General features: G+C 33.6%; 1 protein-coding gene across 9 annotated transcripts in view; it reads right to left on the reverse strand.

Moving 5' to 3' along the window:
* Window positions 1-20,867, reverse strand: part of PCDH7 (protocadherin 7) — a 477,823-nt gene that overhangs the window by 251,905 nt on the left and 205,051 nt on the right. For 4 of the 9 annotated variants that reach the window (XM_025290203.3, XM_025290205.3, XM_025290209.3 and 1 more), the window contains one exon: window positions 4,260-4,476. The exons of 1 other annotated variant lie outside the window; for it this stretch is intronic. In XM_025290203.3, the coding sequence (XP_025145988.2) occupies window positions 4,260-4,476 (217 nt within the window). Of the gene's footprint in view, window positions 1-3,801; window positions 3,825-4,259; window positions 4,477-20,867 lie in introns of those variants that run through there. 4 more of the 9 variants (XM_025290204.3, XM_025290207.3, XM_044946018.2 and 1 more) reach the window with 2 other exon arrangements.

The following is a 20,867-nucleotide window of genomic DNA, read 5'->3' on the forward strand; positions in this document are numbered from 1 at the left end:
ATTAATATATTAAAAATCAAAATTATCTTTAAATATTTGAGAAAATCAAGAGGCATAAAATTAATTAGACAGTTAGAATGGGCAAATTTCTGACCATTTAACTTTTAAAAATCTGCCTTATGGATCAACAGCTATTTTCTTACTTTGATTTATTTCTATGTTATACTATCTGAAAGTTTAACTAGAGGAAAACACATACTGTTTTGTACCTTTTGTTCACTCTTACTCTGACCAAAGTTTACACTGTCAGGTAAGAAAGTAAATGTGTTTATTCTATTATGAGATCACTTAGTCATAATTAATGGTTTTGAAGGCACTGTATCCAGAGCCAGATCAGACCTATAAATGCCTCTTGGACAGTGCAATTTGGGGAGACTCCAAAATTGTTTCCCATATTGACATACTGTTGGACCAACTTTTTCATCTACCTGGTCAGAAATCATGCCATTTGACCCTTTTCATTTATTTGATTTATGTAATACATTCATTATCTACTACTACAATGCACATGTGTTATATGGGTTGTGAGGAAGGCCCTAGAATTACTTCTGATTGGCCCAATTATACTACATATTATCAAATTCACTCACCACCCCACTAAGAGATCCAAAGTTCTCTTTCTGTTCAGGAGAATAAAATACATAAGAAAAATTGGATGTAAGAAAAGAATAGCAGTTTACTGGATCTGTGTATGGTTTACAGTTAATTTAGCTATTTGCCATATAGATGATAGAAACAGACCCTAAAGAAGTAAATGACCTACCCAATCCTAAATGGAAATTATGACTAGAGGTTAAGTTGGGTGTTTTCCATATTTGAGTTGTTAAACTCATCATGTGATAATGTGATACATAGTTAAAACAAACTAGTCTTGAAAATATGATTCAGGAGGGCTTTTGAAAGAATAAGTAGACCATGGTACAAAGGCAGGGTAGGCTTAAACTCATAAGCCCCATTCTAAGAGAAAGTCTGAAGACTACTACTAATAAAGAGAAGAGCAAACCTTGCATAATCAATGGTTGCCTTGAATGTGATCATGCTTTTAGGCCTAATATCTGGTTTTCACTTGACTTATTAAATTATTTTATCAATAAAGTTCTTTATCGTTACTTAACTTCTTACCATGGATTCCATATTTTAAAATATGTAATTCCACTAAGCATATTTTAATGAAATAGCAACCAATTTCTCCAATCTTATCAAAGGATCAGCATGAAATAATCCTAATAATATTAAGTTAAAGAAAAATATGTTAGTGATATTTTTCATTAATGAATGCATAATTCATGATGGTTTTCTTAAAAATATTTTAATGTATAACTTTCATTATTCCTTTCCAGAAACTCAGGAGATACAAGTACCGCAGGTTTGAAATCATCAAAATGGTGGGTTTTATTTTAATGAATAAATTCTGGTTTCAAAAAATTGTTTATTTTTACACTGTATTATTTTACCTAAGCTAATAAGAAAATAAAGCTTCATCATCATTTGGCACTAATGTGGTTTGGAATATAGTGTAAAGCTTGTTAAAAAGAGAACTAACCCATATGCCCTTAATAAAATTTTGTATGCTAAAGTATAGAAGGCAGAGATAAAAGCTTTTGTAAAACATGAGTGCATTTCACTATCCATGTACTGAAATTTTCCTGTATTTTGGTTATTTCCTTACTACAGCATCTGTGACTATTTTTATCATTAGCTGTACCAACTTATACCCAGTTTCCATCATTACACTGGAATATTATAAAGTTATTGCACTGGAAATTATCTCCTAAACTTTACAATGGAAGTTAATCCAAGGAATTAGTTATAATAGCATTGTTTCTAATAGGTTAAAATTCTTATAGGTTAAAATTAAAAATTCAAAATGTTTGAGGTAATAATAGTTAGGAACTAGGACAGCTTCCAAAATGGTATTTTCATTGTAAAATCCAATACAAATCCTGATTAAAACCTAACCAAGCAAAACACTGCAGATTACCTGGATTCCAATTAAATGTGACAAATGAATATTTGACAGGTTTCAATTCCAATTCTATTTATGTCAGAATGACCCATTAATATTGAAGATGAAACTACCAGAACTCAAGCAGTACAACTACACTTTACGACTAGATAATAGTCTGAAAACGAACACAACGGAACTCTTAAATGTCAACTGCTACATTTGGATCACCCAAAGTGAATCACATCTCTTCTGTCATTACCTATAGATCAGGGCTAACATGAATCACACTGAGCAGATGACAAATGGTTATATAAACTCCAAATTTCAAGTGTCAGTCACATAAAATCAGGAAAAATCAGTTACATCATTATGTTCCTTGGCTGTTGACAAGACTGAAAATATAGTTATAAATAATAACTAAAAGTCTTTGAGAAATGTTTCTCAGTCAACTTGCTAGCCTTTAACAAGCTCATCTTTTAAGTTTTCCAAGATATGTATGTTTCCTAAAAAGTAACCACTGTGTATTTATCATATATAATATGTTTATTATTCATTATTTTCTTATTTTAATGGCACTGAATTCCTTAAACTCAGAAAAGAGAAAATGACATTAAAATATGACTGTAATGCCAATGATAGTTGATACCCCCAAAATAAAGACTTAATTATACTGTATGTTGTGAGAAAAGTACTTTTAAAAATACATATAAAATTATACGATACCATCAAAAGGTAATAAAGATATAGTAAAGCCCTTAAAGTAAATGAATCCTGCCTTCATAGAGAGTATGTATGTGTAGGTGTGTGTCTATATATAAAACATTTTGTGGCATTTTTACTTTAATTTTTACTTTTGTACAAAGATTTGAAACATATTTGCCTTAAATATACATTCATCAGCATTGCAGTTCATATATATCAAAATTGTATTTAAAATTGCATTTAAAAAAATCTAAAAAAAAAAAAAGGTGAATTCTTAAAAACCATATCAAACTCCCATCCACATAAGCACACACCGCCATACACACAGATAAGCATGCCTTTATAGCCATAAGGCAAAATGCCATTTAATATCTGGATAATTAATCAAGAAGGATTTCAATCAGCAGACCCTGATATCATATCTACTTAGCCAGATAACAATGTGGAAAAATAACTATTTTACATGACTTAGTTTAGCAATAATTTGATTTGGAGTTATGTATGATACATTACTCTCTAATGCTAGATTTTAATATTCATGCGTAAGCTTCCAGAAGAAAAGACTTTTTCCCGCAGTAATAGGTTCTATTTACATATTGTCACTCAAGAAACTGGTATATAACAAAAAGTTAAAATTTGTTATTTCACTTGGGGAATGGAATGGTGAAAGACATAAATTCACTTCAAGGTTTCACTAGAGATAAAAATGTGTGTGATTCCTCTTCCTCTCTCTGCATATAACCAAATTTCTTCTTATATATGAAATAGTAAAGTTAGCAAGAACGTCACCACTCCATTATATGACATAAATCTATTCTTCAGGCATTTACTTACAACCTTTGGGAACAGAAACAAATGTGAAAAGTGTCATAAGCACTACTTGCAATCTAACATTGTAGCTTAAAGGTAAGTGTACATAGGCTGATTGTGGTAATTATGAGAATCATCTCACAACAGAATAAGAATATAGGGTGCTATAATCTTCCTTCCTCCCTTTCCCTTGCAAAAAAAAAGAAAAAAGAGAGAGAGAGAGAAACCTTATAATTAAATGAGAGGGGAGTTCTAATAGCATTTACAGTCTATTTTGGAGAATAATATGATACTGTTCTTCTCCTTTGACTCCATTTCTGTTATCACTTGAAAAGGAGAGGTCTGAAAATGCTTTTCTAAATACCTAGGAGACGAAAGAACAGAGCCAGGTGTGTTTATTGTCATTTCCTTTTACCAAGACTAGACAATTACAGTTGAAGAAATAGTTGCATGACAAAAATGAATAGAAGAAAACAGTGACACAAGACCTTTCTCAGTGGCTATAGTTTAGGCATTATACTAGTTTAGTTTTTCCCATAACAGGTACTACTCTGATTTATTTGTAAAGGTGTTTATTTCTGACAGGCTGGTTTAAAATGATGGAGCAAGTTCAGTGAATTTAATCTAGAGAATTATGTTCCTTTATTTGGCATTTCTATACTTTAGCAAATATTGATTATTTCAAAGAAAACAGGTTTGGCGTCAGCTATTTTATTTTGATTTTAGACTGACCTTCAAGAGTCTACTTATTACGGCTCACTAGCGTGATTATGTGTGTGGGTGTTGTGTTTGCCCCTACCATTTTCCATATGCTCTGCCTCACCAACACTGCCATCCGGCGTGGTCCTTTCATAGTTGTCCTCTGGGAGTGGAAGGGCACCCAGTCTTGGCCCTGATGAACTCTTACTGCTTGGTGTTTCTGACTCCTCCAGCCCGCTGTCATAGCAACTCTGCAGTGACCCCTGATGTGGGTCCTGAGGCTGACTCACAACAGAAAACGTCACTCTACGAAATGGCTGTAAGAGAAAAGATTCTGAATGTCACTAAGGTATAAGATTGTAAATGATCTTATTTAAAAAATACATAAATTACATACATTAAGGTTGACTGACAACTAATTCAATACAGAATAGTTAATATGATAATGCTGAAATGTATTTGCTTAACTCTGTTTTCTGAGGCAATACATAGAGCTTAGATTTTATTATGGAAAAACTGAATATTCCTTTCTGTAACAGAGATAAGAAAACAGCAATGCTACTGAAACACACATTTAAATTTGATATGGTACTTCCACACAGTCATCACTTTTCTATTCCGAAGTTTTCACTTCAAATATATTTTTCACAAACAGACTTCTTATAAAAACAAGGGTCAGTGATTTTGGAAAGCAATAACTATAGAACTAATCCATCGTAAGAAGACCATTTTTAAATACTTTGTCCTTACAGCAGATGGTTTAAAATCAAGTGTTCTGGGAATTGACTTCAACTATTAAAGGTACAGCTGATAAATAAGAATTCGGATGAAGTGCTAACAGATTGGAATACATTTCTTACTTCATTCATATTAAAAATATCACCTACTGACCCTAAAAGTGTAAGGGTAGTACTGAAATAATAGACAAGAGTTTCATTAACCAGGGAATTTAAAATAAACTAAAAAAGTTTAATTCAATGTGTTTTTACCACAACTAATTCACAATTTGCTCAAAAAAGTAACATCATATACCATCTTTAAGTAGTATTTAAAGTACTGCAAATATTACCCATTGGACATCACAATATAATATGTTACTAATGTTGGCTGAATAGAATACTTACTATATATGGATTTTAAAGGTTATCATAACTACATAATAAAACAGAACATTTTAGGCTCATTAAGGGAACAAATTAATGCCATACATTGTCAGGGATATATGTACACATAATATTGTGGGGGTAGAACCAATATAAAAGGTTCTATAATATCTCTTTCATATTATTCTTAGCAAATTGTATTCATTATCTTCTTATATGACTTGAAAGTGGCATAAATGTACAGATTTTTGAACCTATAACTCAGATTGTTTTTTTCTAGTATGAAGATAAAACTAATATTGCCAGAATAGTGAGAAAGATAAAGAACCTTTTCTGCACTTTTACACTTGCATACTAGTGGTACAAATCACCCATCACAATTAGAACCAGTAGAATTTTTAAAACGTTAAGTCTAATCTACATACCATAGACTACTAATGGGAAAGCTAAGAAGATCTGTGACATTTCCCCCAAAATTTATAAACTGGTCTTACTTGAGACAAACACATGCTTCCACAAAACTTCCCTTTATTTTGTCTCAGATAGAAGACTGGCCAGGAATATTGTCTATTGTTCACATTTCTAACCAAGTACCTCTCCTTCAATGTACTTATTAGAGTGTATAGTCTTTATAAAATCTACTTTTCCATTTAAATCAAAATCAAACTTTAAGAAATTCTGAATTCTGTTGGAAACATTTAAAGCATGTTCTCTTCTTTATAATGTTTCCCTGAATTGGGACTGCAGTATTTTAAAACAGTTACAAAATATTACTAGGATAAACATCATATACACCATGGGCCCAAATTTTCTAGCAACAAAATCTCTAGAAACATTTTCCTTTTTTCACTATAATCTCACATTGCTTTAGAGTAGTATAATTGTGATAGTTTACCTTATTTCTTAATAAATATGAAATCAATTTGTATTTGCCATGCTTTATCTTATGTGTGCATATTTTTCTTTCTTTTTTTCCCATTTATACTCCCAATTGACTGCAAACCATCTGTGAATTATGTTCAGTATCACCCCAGAAATGGAATTAATGACAGTCCCCTAAAACCAAATTGCTTTGCACATAGAAGCCACTTAGCAAATAATACTGAACAATAAAATTTTAATGACAATGCTGAATTTACGAAATAATGCTGTGGGTCATGAAAACATATTATCACTTCAAGACATAGCAATGGATTAAGAAAATCACGTTAAAAATAAAAAAGGGTCAAAGGCTTTTTAATTCTATTTTAATGATTCTCAAATCTTTTAGAATCAGTCCACTAATGCAAGGAGAAAGTTCAAAATGAACACAGAAATAGGTAAATTATGCTAATGGATTGACAAAGAGAAATAAGAAATTATGAGAGAAAACATTTCATTTTGATATAAAAAAGAATGATGTTTGAATGAAGGTGTTAATCTCATAATCTGTGCTTAAATACTGGTTCTACTAAGAGTAATACTAGAATATCACAGACAGGAGATAGACTATGTTTATAAAACACTTTTTTCTATCATGCATTATATAATAATTGCTATGAATCTGTGCATTTTACTTTCTAGATTCTGTACTCTATTTTAATTGTGAATATTTTAATCCCCATGAATTATTGTAGGTTACATATTAAGTTTAATGATAGAATGAAAGTGTTGTAATTTTAAAATACTAAGATGAATATATATACTAGAAAATGCTCAGATCCATTAATACTTCCTTTTTGCATAAAAAAGCTTTTTCATTTAAAATCATATCTAAATGAATGAAAAAATGACTTATAATAAAATCTGAAACAAAAAATATTACCCAATGGATCATAAAATGCCCTATCATTTTTATCAGCATTTAAAAAAATTCCAATAGAATTCTACATACAATATAAACACTACATTACTATCTCTTAAATTCTACTTTGATAATTTTAAATAAAAAAAAGTCTGTGGCAAACTGTTTAAGTTGGTAATGTGAACCAAATTAGTACAGATACCTGAATTCTGAAAGAGAATCCATTAATGCAAGAACTAAGTTTTAATTCCAGTAATAAATCAGACATGTATTACAGATTTAGATAACAAAGTAGACAGATAGGCAGACAGGGAGACAGATAAGTATTTACACACCATCCTTCACCATGGGTTGGGTCTATTGAGAAGATAGGCTTTATGGCAGAAGTTATGACACAGAATACATATTATTTACATACCAGAGATATATTGACTAAACCAGAAGTCTAAGCATTGTGTTAACTGTGACAGAGATAATGAATTTGGTAATGACTAATACTCTGAAGTACAGTGGCTTAAGTAGTGACTCCTAAACTTAGATGTGTCTTAGAAACATCCAGAATACTTGTGAGAAAATACAGTGCCAATATCTGGCCTCAACTTAAACCCAATGAATCAACATTCAGGGTGGAAGTGGGTATCAGCAACTTCTAATATTTCTCAGGGTGATGAGAGGCACAGAGAGGAAGGTGAAATCCTACAATTGAACATTTAGTCAGAAAGTCAAACTGCTTCAGGAAGCCAGATGGTCCTTTAAGTATTCATAGAATTTCCCTGTAAAGTCACAGAAGCATGGTTCCATCTTGAGATGCAAAAGTATGGTATGAAGATATCTAGTGACCTGAGGTGTTTGAGCTTTCAACTTTTCTGTCTAGGGTGACAAATGACATGTCTTGCAAAGGCAAACTCATTTTCTATGCAAAACAGGAAAAAGCAGAAGAGCTTGAGGAAGCATGTCAGTTTCCCAGCTTTTTGAAACAATGAAGATATGCTTGAAAACTAAGTAAGTAATGCAAGAAAGAAGTCTCCAAGAGACTTCCCTGGCAGTCCCGGGGTTAAGACTTTGCCTTCCAACTCAGGGGCTGCAGGTTTGATCCCTGGTCAGGGTGCTAAGATCCCACATGCCTCCTGGCCAAAAAAACAGAACATAAAAGCAATATTGTAACAAATTCAATAAAAACTTTAAAAATGGTCCACATCAAAAAAAAAAAAATCTTAAAAGATGAAGTCTCCAAGAAAGCTTTTACAAAAATTGTGAGTGGTATGTGTGTGAGAATTATAAACAAGAGGGGGTGGAAATCAAAGATTTTTATTAGGCAAATAAATGACCTAATTAAAGGGGTGAGATTAAAGACATGGTCTGACCATTCCCTACAGAAGAGTAGGAGGAAGAAATGTTGAAGGCGGAGGATTATGCTAAAAAAGAGAGGGGATTGTCTTTTTGTCTTGGTTATGGTTTCTTTTGCTGTGCGAAAGCTTTTAAGTTTAATTAGGTCCCTCTGTGGTGACCTAATTGGAAAGGAAGTCCAAAATAGAGGGGGTATATGTATATGTATAGCTGATTCACTTTGATGTACAGCAGAAACTAACAAAACATTGTAAAGCAACTATACTCCAATAAAAATTTTTTAAAAGAAGGAAAGAAAGAATGGGGAAACAGCAATAAGAATGCTCAGCAAGGCCATTACAGAGCAAACTTGTGTGGCTGGCTGGGTCTAGTCATTATACCTACATTTGCGATGTCCCATTGTATCTCAGGGGTTCAAGGATGTTCCAACAATAATTCTATATATTTAAGAAACTCAGAATCTTATAGGTATATAAAAACAGCCAAAAATATAACATGATTAAATTTCCAACAATGTAAAGGCATCCCCCCCCAAAAAAAATTCCATTTAACTTGCTTATGAATTCAGGCAGGCATTGCAAAGAAGGGGTTTCTTGGATTGAGATCTCTAAAATACTTTTGATAGATAATATATATTTGAGGGCTGATTACAGACTTCAAATTTGAAAATAGGGGCAAAGAATAAAATATAGGACTAATAAGAAAACCAAGTCACTTTTGAGACTCAGAAAACAAGGAAGCTGGTAATTTCTGGAAAGCAAATAAAATCTTCTGTGATCAAAGGCATCAGAGATAGTGAGAAGAATATTGATTACTGTAAGTCCATTGGATTCATCCATTAGGAGGTCATTTTTGTTATAAAACCTCTAAACTCTGGGGAACAATTCTAGGAGATTAAGCCAGAGGAAGTAAAAGACCCCTTGTAAACATAAGGAGACATGGAGAAAGTGGGTGTAGGCTTCTAATTTTTAAAATGGTATGGTGTAAGAGAGATGTCGGGTGGCAGTTAAAAGGAATAAGATTTATGTAAAACCTTTATCTATTTTTTTGTCTTTCTTATTATTGAAAAAAAAATGCTTTAGGGAAAGTAGTTGAAGATGCCAGCAAAAATGTCAAGCAAAAAATATGCCTAATAATATAAAGTTTTCCAAAATGAAATAAATCAGAGACTAGAAGTAAACTAACTAGAATTAATAGAGAAATAAAATTAAAATCACAAAGGCAAGGCAAACAGTAAAACTTGTGGGGAATTACATGCATGGTCCATTGGTCCATGTGTGTATGTTTAATGAGAAATATATATATATATAAACATATATATATATATTAGAAACAACAGAAAAATTAAAAAAAGATTCTATTCCAAGCAACCTTATGGATTCCCTATTGACCTCAGAAAAGTTAGCTGACCTCTGGCTCTTGTGCCTTAGGCTCAGGGTCTATAAAATGCAGAAAATAATACCTATCCCTTACTAACTTAAATTCTCCGAGAAATAATGAGATAGCTTCTACAAAAAGCCTTAAGCTCCCTCAAAGACATATACTATAAAAGGTATTATACCTCAGGCCACAGCTATATAATGAGAACTATCTCCCGTTATGTTTTAAGTTTTTTTTTTGCAAGAAAATAAAGGGCTAGTCCAATAATTTACAAAGTTTCTAAATATAATTTTAAAAACCCATGTGAAATCACAAACCTAAGTCTCCTATTCATGCACTGATTTTTGTTTTTCTAAAGGCAGGTTATTTGTGAAACAAATAGGTACACAAATAACACCCACATTTTTCAAAAATATTTGCATCCAATCATTTACTGAGCATGAACATCTATAAGTTTAATTATTTAAGAGTGACATTCATGAATTAATTTTTGTTTCCATTATGACACACTGGAAATTTTCACTTGAAGACACATATATATTCAAAGGTAACTCTGGGGCTTCCCTGACGGCTTAGTAGGAAAGAATCTGCCTGCCAATGCAGAAACATGGGTTCGTCCCCTGATACAGGAAGATGCCACATGCTGCAAAGCAGCTAAGCCTGGGCACCACAGCTGTAGAACCACACTCTATAGAGGTCCGAGCCACAACTCCTGAAGCCTGCATGCCCAGGACCCATGCTCTGCAACAAGAGAAGCCACCCCAATGAGAAGCCCACCCACGGCAATTAGAGAGTAGTACCTGCTTGTCACAACTAAAGAAAAAGCTTGTGCTGCAATAAAGACCAAGCCCAGCCAAAAATAAATAAATAAACAATGTTTTTTAAACGTTACTTTGAATAATATCCAATCCCTGGGGAAGGGGATGTACTTTGATACTCATGCCAGGCCCCAGCTGATGGAAATGGATTATAATTGACTTTGCTTTAAACTACTATAGACTGGGAATCAGTCTATTTTTCATATTATCCTTATCCATTCTTTATATAATTTTATTCACTTGCTATTTCAAAATCTAGAGGTCACATGGGAAGTGGACATGAATGGAGAGGTCCTCTCCCTTCTATCCTTGCCCTCATGCTGTGGAGTATGTAAGTATGGCTGCTCTTCTTACCCTCCTCCCCTGAGCGGGAATTCTGATACACCCAAGATGAAGAACATGTGATTGCTATGATCATTTCCACAAATAAAATTAACCTAGCTGAAGCTCCAATACATTGGTCATCTGATGTGAAGAGCCAACTCACTAGAAAAGACCCTGATGCTAGGAAAGATAGAAGGCAGGAGAAGAAGGGGGCAACAGCGATAAAGATGGTTGGATGGCATCACTGACTCAATGGGCATGAGTTTGCGCAATCTCTTGGTGTTGGTAAAGGACAGGGAAGCCTGGCTTGCTGCAAAGAGTCAAACACAACTGAGTGACTGAACAACAAGAAATAAACTTGAAAGGACAAAAATAGCAAATAAGGATAAAGTTGGGTGCTGGGGGGATACACATTGTCACATATTTAGTACATACATTTGCCTATTAATATTTTGGATTTTTTTTTAATTTGGAAAACATGAACAGTGGTTAAAATAGTATATAGGTAAACTTGGTATCAAGAAAAAGACACCTTGGTTAGATGAGGAGAGGATTTATGATATGTGTGGATGACAGAAATAAGGCTTGCATTCTAATGACAGTATTGCAAAGTGTGAGGCATTCATGAGAGGAAAAGGTGGTGAACATTTGATTCATTCTTCTTTTTTGTAAAATTTCATCTCCACAATTGCAAATGTGAATTACCAAACAGTAAATGTAAACCTAGGCAATCCATCAGGTTTCTGGAGGTCACATAAGAAGTTATCACAATCCCCACTTTACTTCGCATAAGGAGTAGAAGCCAGATCTCATCCTGCTTTATTCAGAGAGTTCACAGAAAGTTAAGTTCATACATTTCAAATCCATTAGAGGACTGGGACAATTTTCTAAAAAGCCTTTTTTTAATATCTAGAAAGTGAAAGTGTTAGTCGCTCAGTTGTGTGCAACTCTTTGTGACCCCACAGACTGTAGCCCACAAGACTCCTCTGTCCATGGCATTCTCTAGGCAAGAATACTGGAGAAGGTAGCCATTCCCTTCTCTAGGAGAGCTTCCAGACTCAGAGATTGAACCAGGGTCTCATGTACTGCAGGTGGATTCTCTACTATCTGAGTCACCAGGGAAGCCTAGAAAGTTTATGTCAAATTGTCCAACTGTCTTATTTTTCTATCTTGCAGATTCATTTTGTTTTAATTTTAGAGAACTATATAACTGCCCTCCTTTTTTGAAAGTACTGACATAATAGCATACACTATAAATAATATGTACTTTTGAGGAAATTTCATTCTGAAATTAACAGTAATATGTTATTCTGTTTCCAGAATTCAGTCATTGGCATTACATCTCTAGGGGCTAATTATTTAAAAAAAATCTTTATCACAAAGTTCATTTATAGTTTATAAGAAAGCCAATAAAGACCAGATGCATATTCACAAAAATATGAAAATAATAAAAATGTATTTTATCCATTATTAATTATTAAATTGTTTAAAACATAACCATCACACCATAAATAAATATTAAATTTCATAATCAGACACAGTTAAAAATATTGACCTTCCACTTGCATTAACAAAATCCTCTAAGTTACAATATGCACAATAATAATGGATTGTGTTCTCTAAATAGGGCAGTGGCTAATTTTTGAAAAGGGAAAGAAAATAGTTGAACTTTGGGAATATCCTATTATATGTAATATTTACAGTAAAAGAGAAAACACAGCATCGGGTTAACAAGAGAGAAACTTTCCCCTTGGAGTCCATCAACCTAGTGACACGACCTTTTTGGGGATTTCATTTGCAAGAGGATATAACCCAAAAAATGACGCTAGAAAGAACTACAGGTTAAATCTCTTTCCCTGTTGGATGCTATTCTGTGTCTTACAGACAACTTTATTGGGACTTTAAATCTGTACCTTACTTTTTAGTTTCAATAGTTTCTCCATAAATCGTCTTCTTATCTGGAACTCACATACAACTGTCTCAGTCACGTCAATTATTTCTGTATGGCTGAAAAGGCTTTTCTATTTTTTCCAATTCACTTAGTTATGTCCATCAAACAGACTTCTAATGACTCTCTTTGTCAGTCATTAAGCACTGAAACAGTCATGGAGCAGAACATTGCTAAATTAAAAGGAGTGCTGCTTTTGCTTTTTATTTTAAAAGGAACTAAAACTGGGAGATCTTTCCTTGCAAATGAACAGGTACTTGATTAATCTGCAAACATTTTGAACCCGTGTCAGTGGCTACTGAACAAACATATCTAAGATTCCATAGTGCATTAGTTGCAATATGTCTGGCAGAATCTTCAAACAAACTTTAATGAGGTCTTTTAACTTTTTAGGGTCATCTTCCTTTGCTAACATCTTAAAGTTCTTCTGTACTTCAAATCGCCTTTCTTTCTTTCAAGTCAATAGCAGATGAAAGAGTAGTAAAAAGAAACATGTTGAGACATTTGGATTGGTTAATTAAAACACTTATTTGGGAGAGGAGAAGTTAAATAATTGTATTTTTTCTGACTTGCATGCAGTTACAAATTTGACATTGTTGTATATATTTGTTCTGCAGAAACTAAGAACCTAGGTTATACTTAATAATTCTTAGTCCACTAGATCACAAGTGTGAAGTGTTTTCTGCTCAGTCATGTCCAACTCTGTGAAATCATGGACCAGGGTTTGCCAGGCTCTTCTGTCCATGTGATTCTCCAGGGAAGAATACCGGAGTAGGTTGCCATTTCCTTCTCCACAATAATGCAGAAGAACAATAATGATAATATTAAAATTGTAGCTATTCATTTCACTTGTGTTGTCACTTTTCCTCATGCATGGGTCATACAGATATTCTGATTTTGAAAATGAGAAAAAAATAATGAGCTTAATATTCAAACTACTGCAATCACACTACTCTAATCTAAAAATAAAATTTTGTCTCCTATTTTTTTAGTGAAAAATATCAGAAAACAGAAGAGACAAAAGCCTAAATGTTTTAGTAATGTAGGCAAATATTATTTTCTGAAAACGTCTAAATAAGACACTGTGCTCTAAAACACAAATTGTGGGTCCTTTGTATTGTGGACACGTTGTTTGATCTATTTTTTTTCTCTTTTTGCTGGCTTCCATTAAGCCTGGTTGAGAATTTGGAAAACTTTTTCTATGAAGGGACAGAAAATAAATATTTTAGGCTTTGTAAGTCATGGGTCTTTGTCCCAACTACTCATTTTGACATTGTCCTGAAAAAACAACCGTTGAAGATACAGAAATGAATAAGAATGGCTAGGTTCCAATAATACTTTATTGATTAAAACAGGAACTTGAATTTCATATGATTTTCCTGATTCATAAAATGTTGTTGTTAAATTTTTAATCATATGGAAATGTAAAAAATACAACTTTTCTGTTGTATTAACATTTTACAAGTTACTGTATATTTTTCAACCAGTGCGTAAAGTCCTCATAAACAGTGTATATCAATTATATCTGTTTCAATGACAGTGCCTTGAAATTAGTTTATATTAAATTGTCATTTGTTAGCTTGTTTTAATATTTATTGTCTTTTTCGCATATAACTCTGAAGTAGAGAATCAGCAGACATGGAGTCCAGTACTTCCTCTGATACTAAGTGTAAAATCTGGTGGAAAGATTAATCTTTCAATTTTAGCATCTTCAACTTTAAAAGGAAAGAGTTTTAGCAAATGATATTTAACATCCTTTCTAGTTCCTTAATTCTTTGAAACTATAAGAAGATAGGTTTTTTCAATAAGTCAATAAATGGCTGAAATGTGTGATTTTAAACTACTCTTTTTCACCCTTTAAGAAATTCCTTAGTACACTGCATGGTCTTCAAAACATTAAAGCAACTAGGAATGTGTTTACTCATGAAGCGAGAATCATGAACAAACATATGTATAATAACAAAACATTTTAGTCAATTATCTTAATGAAAAGCTACAAAAATGACTTAACATCTTTGTGAAAGGTGTTTTCAAAAAGTAAAGACTTTCTCTGGAATGTCAACGCCATGAAATAAGCTTGTTTAAATGTTCCCTATCCTCTGAAACCACCTCTTCTGCGAGTTCTTCTTTGATTCACCCCCCGAAAAATATTCAAGTGAAAAAAAAAAAAATACTCGAGTTCCTACTGTGTGCTAGAGACTGTGAGATCTCATTCGTCTCTTAAAGGTATGCTTTGAATAGCAGAGGTTAGCAAGGTTGGTATGAAATTGAGTGGTGAAAACATGCTGGGCGGTTGATTGGATTTCACCTCCCAATTCCTTTGAGACCCTACACAGAACCTTGTAAGTTTCTATGTTTACATGCACAGAGAAACAGGAAGGCAGAGGGAGTCCTATTTAGGAAAAGAGAATATTGACAGGCAGCTAATGAGAAAAAGACTATCTTTGCAATGATACTCAATTCAACAAAAGCTTATTAAGCACTTGCTTTGTGCCTGCCACTGCACCGAAAAATCTACATGCTGCAAATTTAGGCATTAAGCTCAGCTGGGCAAGTGCGGAATAATCATACAAAAGCACTCACAGAATACAAGCAAAGGTTTCTTTTTTCCTTTTTGCTATTGTGATAATCATCAAAAGCTCAGTTCACAAACCTCTCAGTTGCTTTGCATGACTATTCTACATACCCATGGAGTTCCACAAGTGCTGAATGCGGATGATAAAAACCTATGTCTTAAACTACACAGTTGGAGTTAGACTGCAGCAGTTCAAGGGAGTAATGCTGAAGAACCAACTGGAACTCCTAAAGAATTGTCCAGGTTTCCGACTTCTAAAATACTAACACTGAACAAATAAACAACAGCAACAAGGAAAAAAAATATAATAATAACCTTTTAAAAGCTACCTCCTAAAATACATAGAGGCTTTCCAGGTGGCGCTAGTGGTAAAGAATCCACCTGCAATTCAGGAGATGCAGGAGATGTGGGTTTGATCCCTGGGTGCAGAAGATCCCGGGGAGGATGGCATGGCAACCCAGTCCAGTATTTTTGCCAGGAAAATTCCATGGACAGAGAAGACTGGTGGGCTACAGTTCACAAGGTCACAAAGAGTTGGACACAACTGAAGTGACTTAACAGTCACGCACACAAAATACATAGAAGTTTAGAAGCACAGACAGGAGTCTGCCTCATAAACACCTGATCAATTCTCTCATCCTAAAATGAATGAAAATGAAACTTGCATTTTAGGATCCACTCAAACAGATGCTCCAGATTTTTTTCTCTTTTTTTTCCTTTTCTATCTTAGACATTACATCGAAACTGCACCTGGTAAAACTTGTTTGGGAAGCTACATAGAGTTTAAAAACATTATGTTTTCATATTCTACAGAATGAAGGTCTGTGTCCTTAAGTAGCTTTTCCTGGTCTGAATGGATTAAAGTATCTGACAGAAATCAAGATAGACAAATGGAATAAGGCTCTGAAGTTTTACTTAAGCATTTAATTAGTGGACTGAGTTGAAACCTAACTCAAGCCGAATCTTCTGCTACCCACATGAAACTCCTGCTACCCACATGAAACCATACCTCTGCCATCTCTGCTGGTTTACTTGTTTTATTTTCTCTGTACTTTGTTTAAAATAAAAGTTACAAGGGCCCCTAAGGAAAAATGTATTCAATGCCCAGATATGCTTGTTTTCATTCCTTAATAGAAGTCAAATAATTCCAGAAAAATGAGTGAAAAGTGGACTTAGAAGGCAGAAAAGTGGACTCTAATGATACATACATCCTAATCCTTGGAACCTGTGAATTGGTGAACTTACATGCAAAAGGGGAATTTTAAATTGTAGATAGATTAAGTTTATTAATCAACCAATATTAAAATAGGGATATTATTTTGGATTATCTAGGTGGGCACAATGTAATCACGGGTTTCTTTTTTTTTTTTTTTTTCTTTTTTAAAAATTTAACTGAGGGCTTCCCTTGTAGCTTATCTGGTAAAGAATCTGCCTTCAATGCAAGAGACCTGGGTTCAATCCCTGGGTTGGGAAGATCCTCTGGAGAAAAGAAAGGCTACCCACTCCAGTATTCTGGCCTAGAGAACTCCATGGACTGTATAGTTCATGGGATTGAAAAGAGTTGGACACAACTGAGCAACTTTCATTTTCACATTTTTAATTGAAGGATAATTATTTTACAATGTTGTATTGGTTTCTACCATACATCAACATAAATCAGCCATAGGTATACATATGCCCCCTCCCTCTTGAACCTCCTTCCCACCTCCCACCCCATCTCACCCCCACCCCTCTGGGTGGCCACAGAGTACTGGTTTGAGTTCCCTGAGTCATACAGCAAATTCCCTTTAGCTATCTCTTTACATATGGTAGTATAAATGTTTCCATGCTACTTTCTCCATTTGTCCCACCCTCTCCTTCCCTCACTGTGTCCATAAGTCTGTTCTGTATGTTTGTGTCTCCATTGCTGCCCTACACATTTACAAAGAATAAATGCTGAAAGGGTGTGGAAAAAAGGGAGCCTTCTTGCACTGTTGTTGGGAATGTAAACTGATATAGCCACTATGGATGACAGTATGGAGATTCCTTGAAAAACTAGGAATAAAACTACAATATGACCCAATAATCCCACTCCTGGGCATATATCCTAAGAGAACCATAGTTGAAAAATACATATGTACTCCAGTGTTCACTGCAGCACTATTTACAATAATAGCTAGAACATGGAAGCGACCTAGATATCCACTGACAGATGAATAGATAAAGAAGTTATAGTGTATGTGTATATATATATATATATATATATATATATATATATACATACATACATACAGTGGAATATTACTCAGTCCTAGAAAGGAAAGCATTTCAGTCAGTTCTAATGAGGTGCATGAACCTGGGGCCTATTATAGAGTGAAGTAAGTCAGAGAAAAAACAAATATCATATATTAACATATATATATACACATTTATGTATATATATATGGAATCTAGAAAGATGGTACTAATGAATCTAAACTTCCTTAAAAGGAGAAAGGGAAGGTGGAAAAGGAAGTCAGAGTTATGCAATGTAATATCTATACTCACCTTCTCAAACTTTGAAGACAGAGGAAGGGGCCACAAGTTAAGAATACTGGTGGCCTCTAGAAGATATTAAAGGTAAGGAAGGGAGCATATTTTCCCTCAAAACTCCAACATAAACACTGTCTCACTCTGATTTTAGCCCAGAGAGACCTGATTTGAATTTCTGTCATCAACAATTGCTATAGCTTTAAGCCATTAAATTTTAGTAATTTGTTATAGGAGCAATAAGAAACATGTAATGGGCCATGGAGCCTGAGGTATGATGGGAAAATAAGAGAAGTAAAGCAGTTGGGCCTACATTTCACATTTATAAAAGAAGTTAGTCATCATTCAAATTTAATTTGGTATTCCATTCCTATATCACTCCACCTGTAGAGCATAGAGAACCAGCATGTGATTCTAATATCTGTACTTATTTTATAAAGCATTCAAGTATATCACTATGTATTTTATGTTGAAAGGTCTAAAAACTATAAAAATGTTGAAAATAATCTTTATAGCCTTATTTTCACATTTATTATTCTTTTAATACAGTGAAAGTGCTAATACCAAATAAAACCAAATTGAAAGGATTAGGTCTCTGTCCACCATTCATATGGGGAAAACGACTTCAAATTTGCATTTCAGTCTTCTCTTATCAGATTACTAATACTGTATTTGAAGAAAACCACAGACTTCCAAATCAGGAAATCAGAATTTATTTTCCTGATGTCAACTATAATTTGAACAGGTTTGGGCTATTGACTTAATTCTTCTGAGCTGGGATTCAACTTCTGTAAATATAAATTATAATATCTCCATTTAAAGGATACAATGGAAATCCAATCTTAGAGTACATTGTAGAGTGTCCTATACATTATAATGGTAAATTGAGTTCAAAATTTTGTCCATAGGCCAAAAATTTATGGAGCTGATAAAAGATTTTTTTTTTTTAATTCCATAAACTTGGAAGAAACAAATTTTTCCCACTACGCTAGCATAAAGAAAGATAGTGAATGTCTTGATTTTTGAGCATAGCTTCATCTACACTGGAGAGAGTTAATAAATAAATACTGATGATGCCTAATTGGAGTTACCATATTTGTAGATATTGTCTATTGTCTACTATTTTCTTACTTCTTTGTTTTACATTTGTCTATTGAAAAAACTTTCTAGGAAGATGAATTCTTTCTACTAAAACTTTAACTTTTCAGAAGGAAAGCAGAAAATAAATTCAACAAATAAATAATAAGTAAGCATGTTGGTATTTCATGGTTCTTTAGGGAAAAGAGGATACTTGTAACTTGACTGTTACATGGGGACTCAAAGGACACAGTGGGGGAAGGACAGAGTGGGATGAATGGAGAAAGTAGCATAGACATATATGCACTACCATGTGTAAAATAGATAGCTGGTGAGAAGTTGCTATATAATACAGGGGCCCCAGCTTGGCACTCTGTTATGATCTAGAGGTGTAGGATGGGGGAGAGCAGGGAGACTCAAGAGGGACGTGATAGATGTATGATTATGGCTGATTTGCATTGTTGCATGGCAGAAACCAGCACAACATTGTAAAGCAATTTTTCTCTAATTAAAAAAATAAATTTTAAAAATGTGATAATTATACAGAAGGACAGATAGTCTGAAATACTGACTGGAGTTTAGTTTTCAGCCATAATTTGAAAATATAATCAATAGTATCCAATATTTGCCATATATTATTTCAATATTAAATGCCACAAGAACAACTTATTTCAATTGCCATCTTCTTGAGAAAAATGGTCAAATTCTTAAGCTTCTAGAAAATGCACATTTTTAAGCATGAGGGAAAAATGAGTCCACAAGGCCATAACATCATAAGACCATCATATTTTATTACTAGTATTCTTATTTGACTAAGTCTGTTTACATTTCATATTTAGGAGATACATGGGGTACCATATCTAAAGACAAATATTTTATTCCTTTCTTTTTTTACCTTATGACCTTTTCCAAGTCTCTGATCTTTTTATTTTTTCACACTTCATATACGTTGACATTTTGGAGATGTTGCTTCCCTGATATCTTAATTTTCACTTCAAAGGTGCTAAAATTATAACCCTCTGGTACCCATAGTTTGGGAAGTTCATTACATTCTGTGTATTAAGAAATAAAACTAATAATAAACCACATAATTAAGTTACCTCTTGTATTCTAGGGGAAACTTTTTTTTTAAATATTTAAGCTCAGTTTTTGTAACAACTGCTCATAATGGTAGATTGTGAATTAACTAGAGATAACATGTATTATCTTCACCTAGTTTGACAGAGAGCCCCGAAGTAAGTCAGAGATACTTTACTGAGCAAGAAACTTACATAGTGCAACTGTACAATGCAAAGAGAAATCTTTCTAGGGGGCAATCAGTAATTGGTAGCAGACATTTCCCAGAACACACTGGAAGAAGGCAAAGCCTCCTTAATGATATAGCTGATAACATGTCTGCATTTAAAATGCATAGTGATTATTCCCTAACACTCATTGATTGCTTACCATGTGCCCATTCAAAGCTTATTTAATTTTCACAATAGTACTATGAGGCAAATGCAGAAGCCAGTACCCATGAAAGTAACTTGCCTGTAGTCACACAGTGGCTAAATGATCATAGTTTGGCTCTTGCTCACCAAGCAATAGCTTTGCCTTGATTAAACCCTAAGAAATTGATAAACAGACACTGAGGCTTGCTCATATAGTCACAAGAGTACTGGCTTAGGGAAATCATATTCTAGCACAGATCAGCTACTTAAAAGCCTGCAAGTGCTCAGGAGAAAAAAGTTGATTATCTCAGCCACTTCTGATAAGGGTTCCTTAGGCTGAAAATCAGACATTCAGATTTGAATTCTACTGGAGATTATGTGTAGTTTGTTGTTATACTTTAGCCAAGTATAAAAG

The sequence above is a fragment of the Bubalus bubalis genome, chromosome 7, assembly GCF_019923935.1.
Source record: "Bubalus bubalis isolate 160015118507 breed Murrah chromosome 7, NDDB_SH_1, whole genome shotgun sequence".
NCBI classification, from domain to species: domain Eukaryota; kingdom Metazoa; phylum Chordata; class Mammalia; order Artiodactyla; family Bovidae; genus Bubalus; species Bubalus bubalis.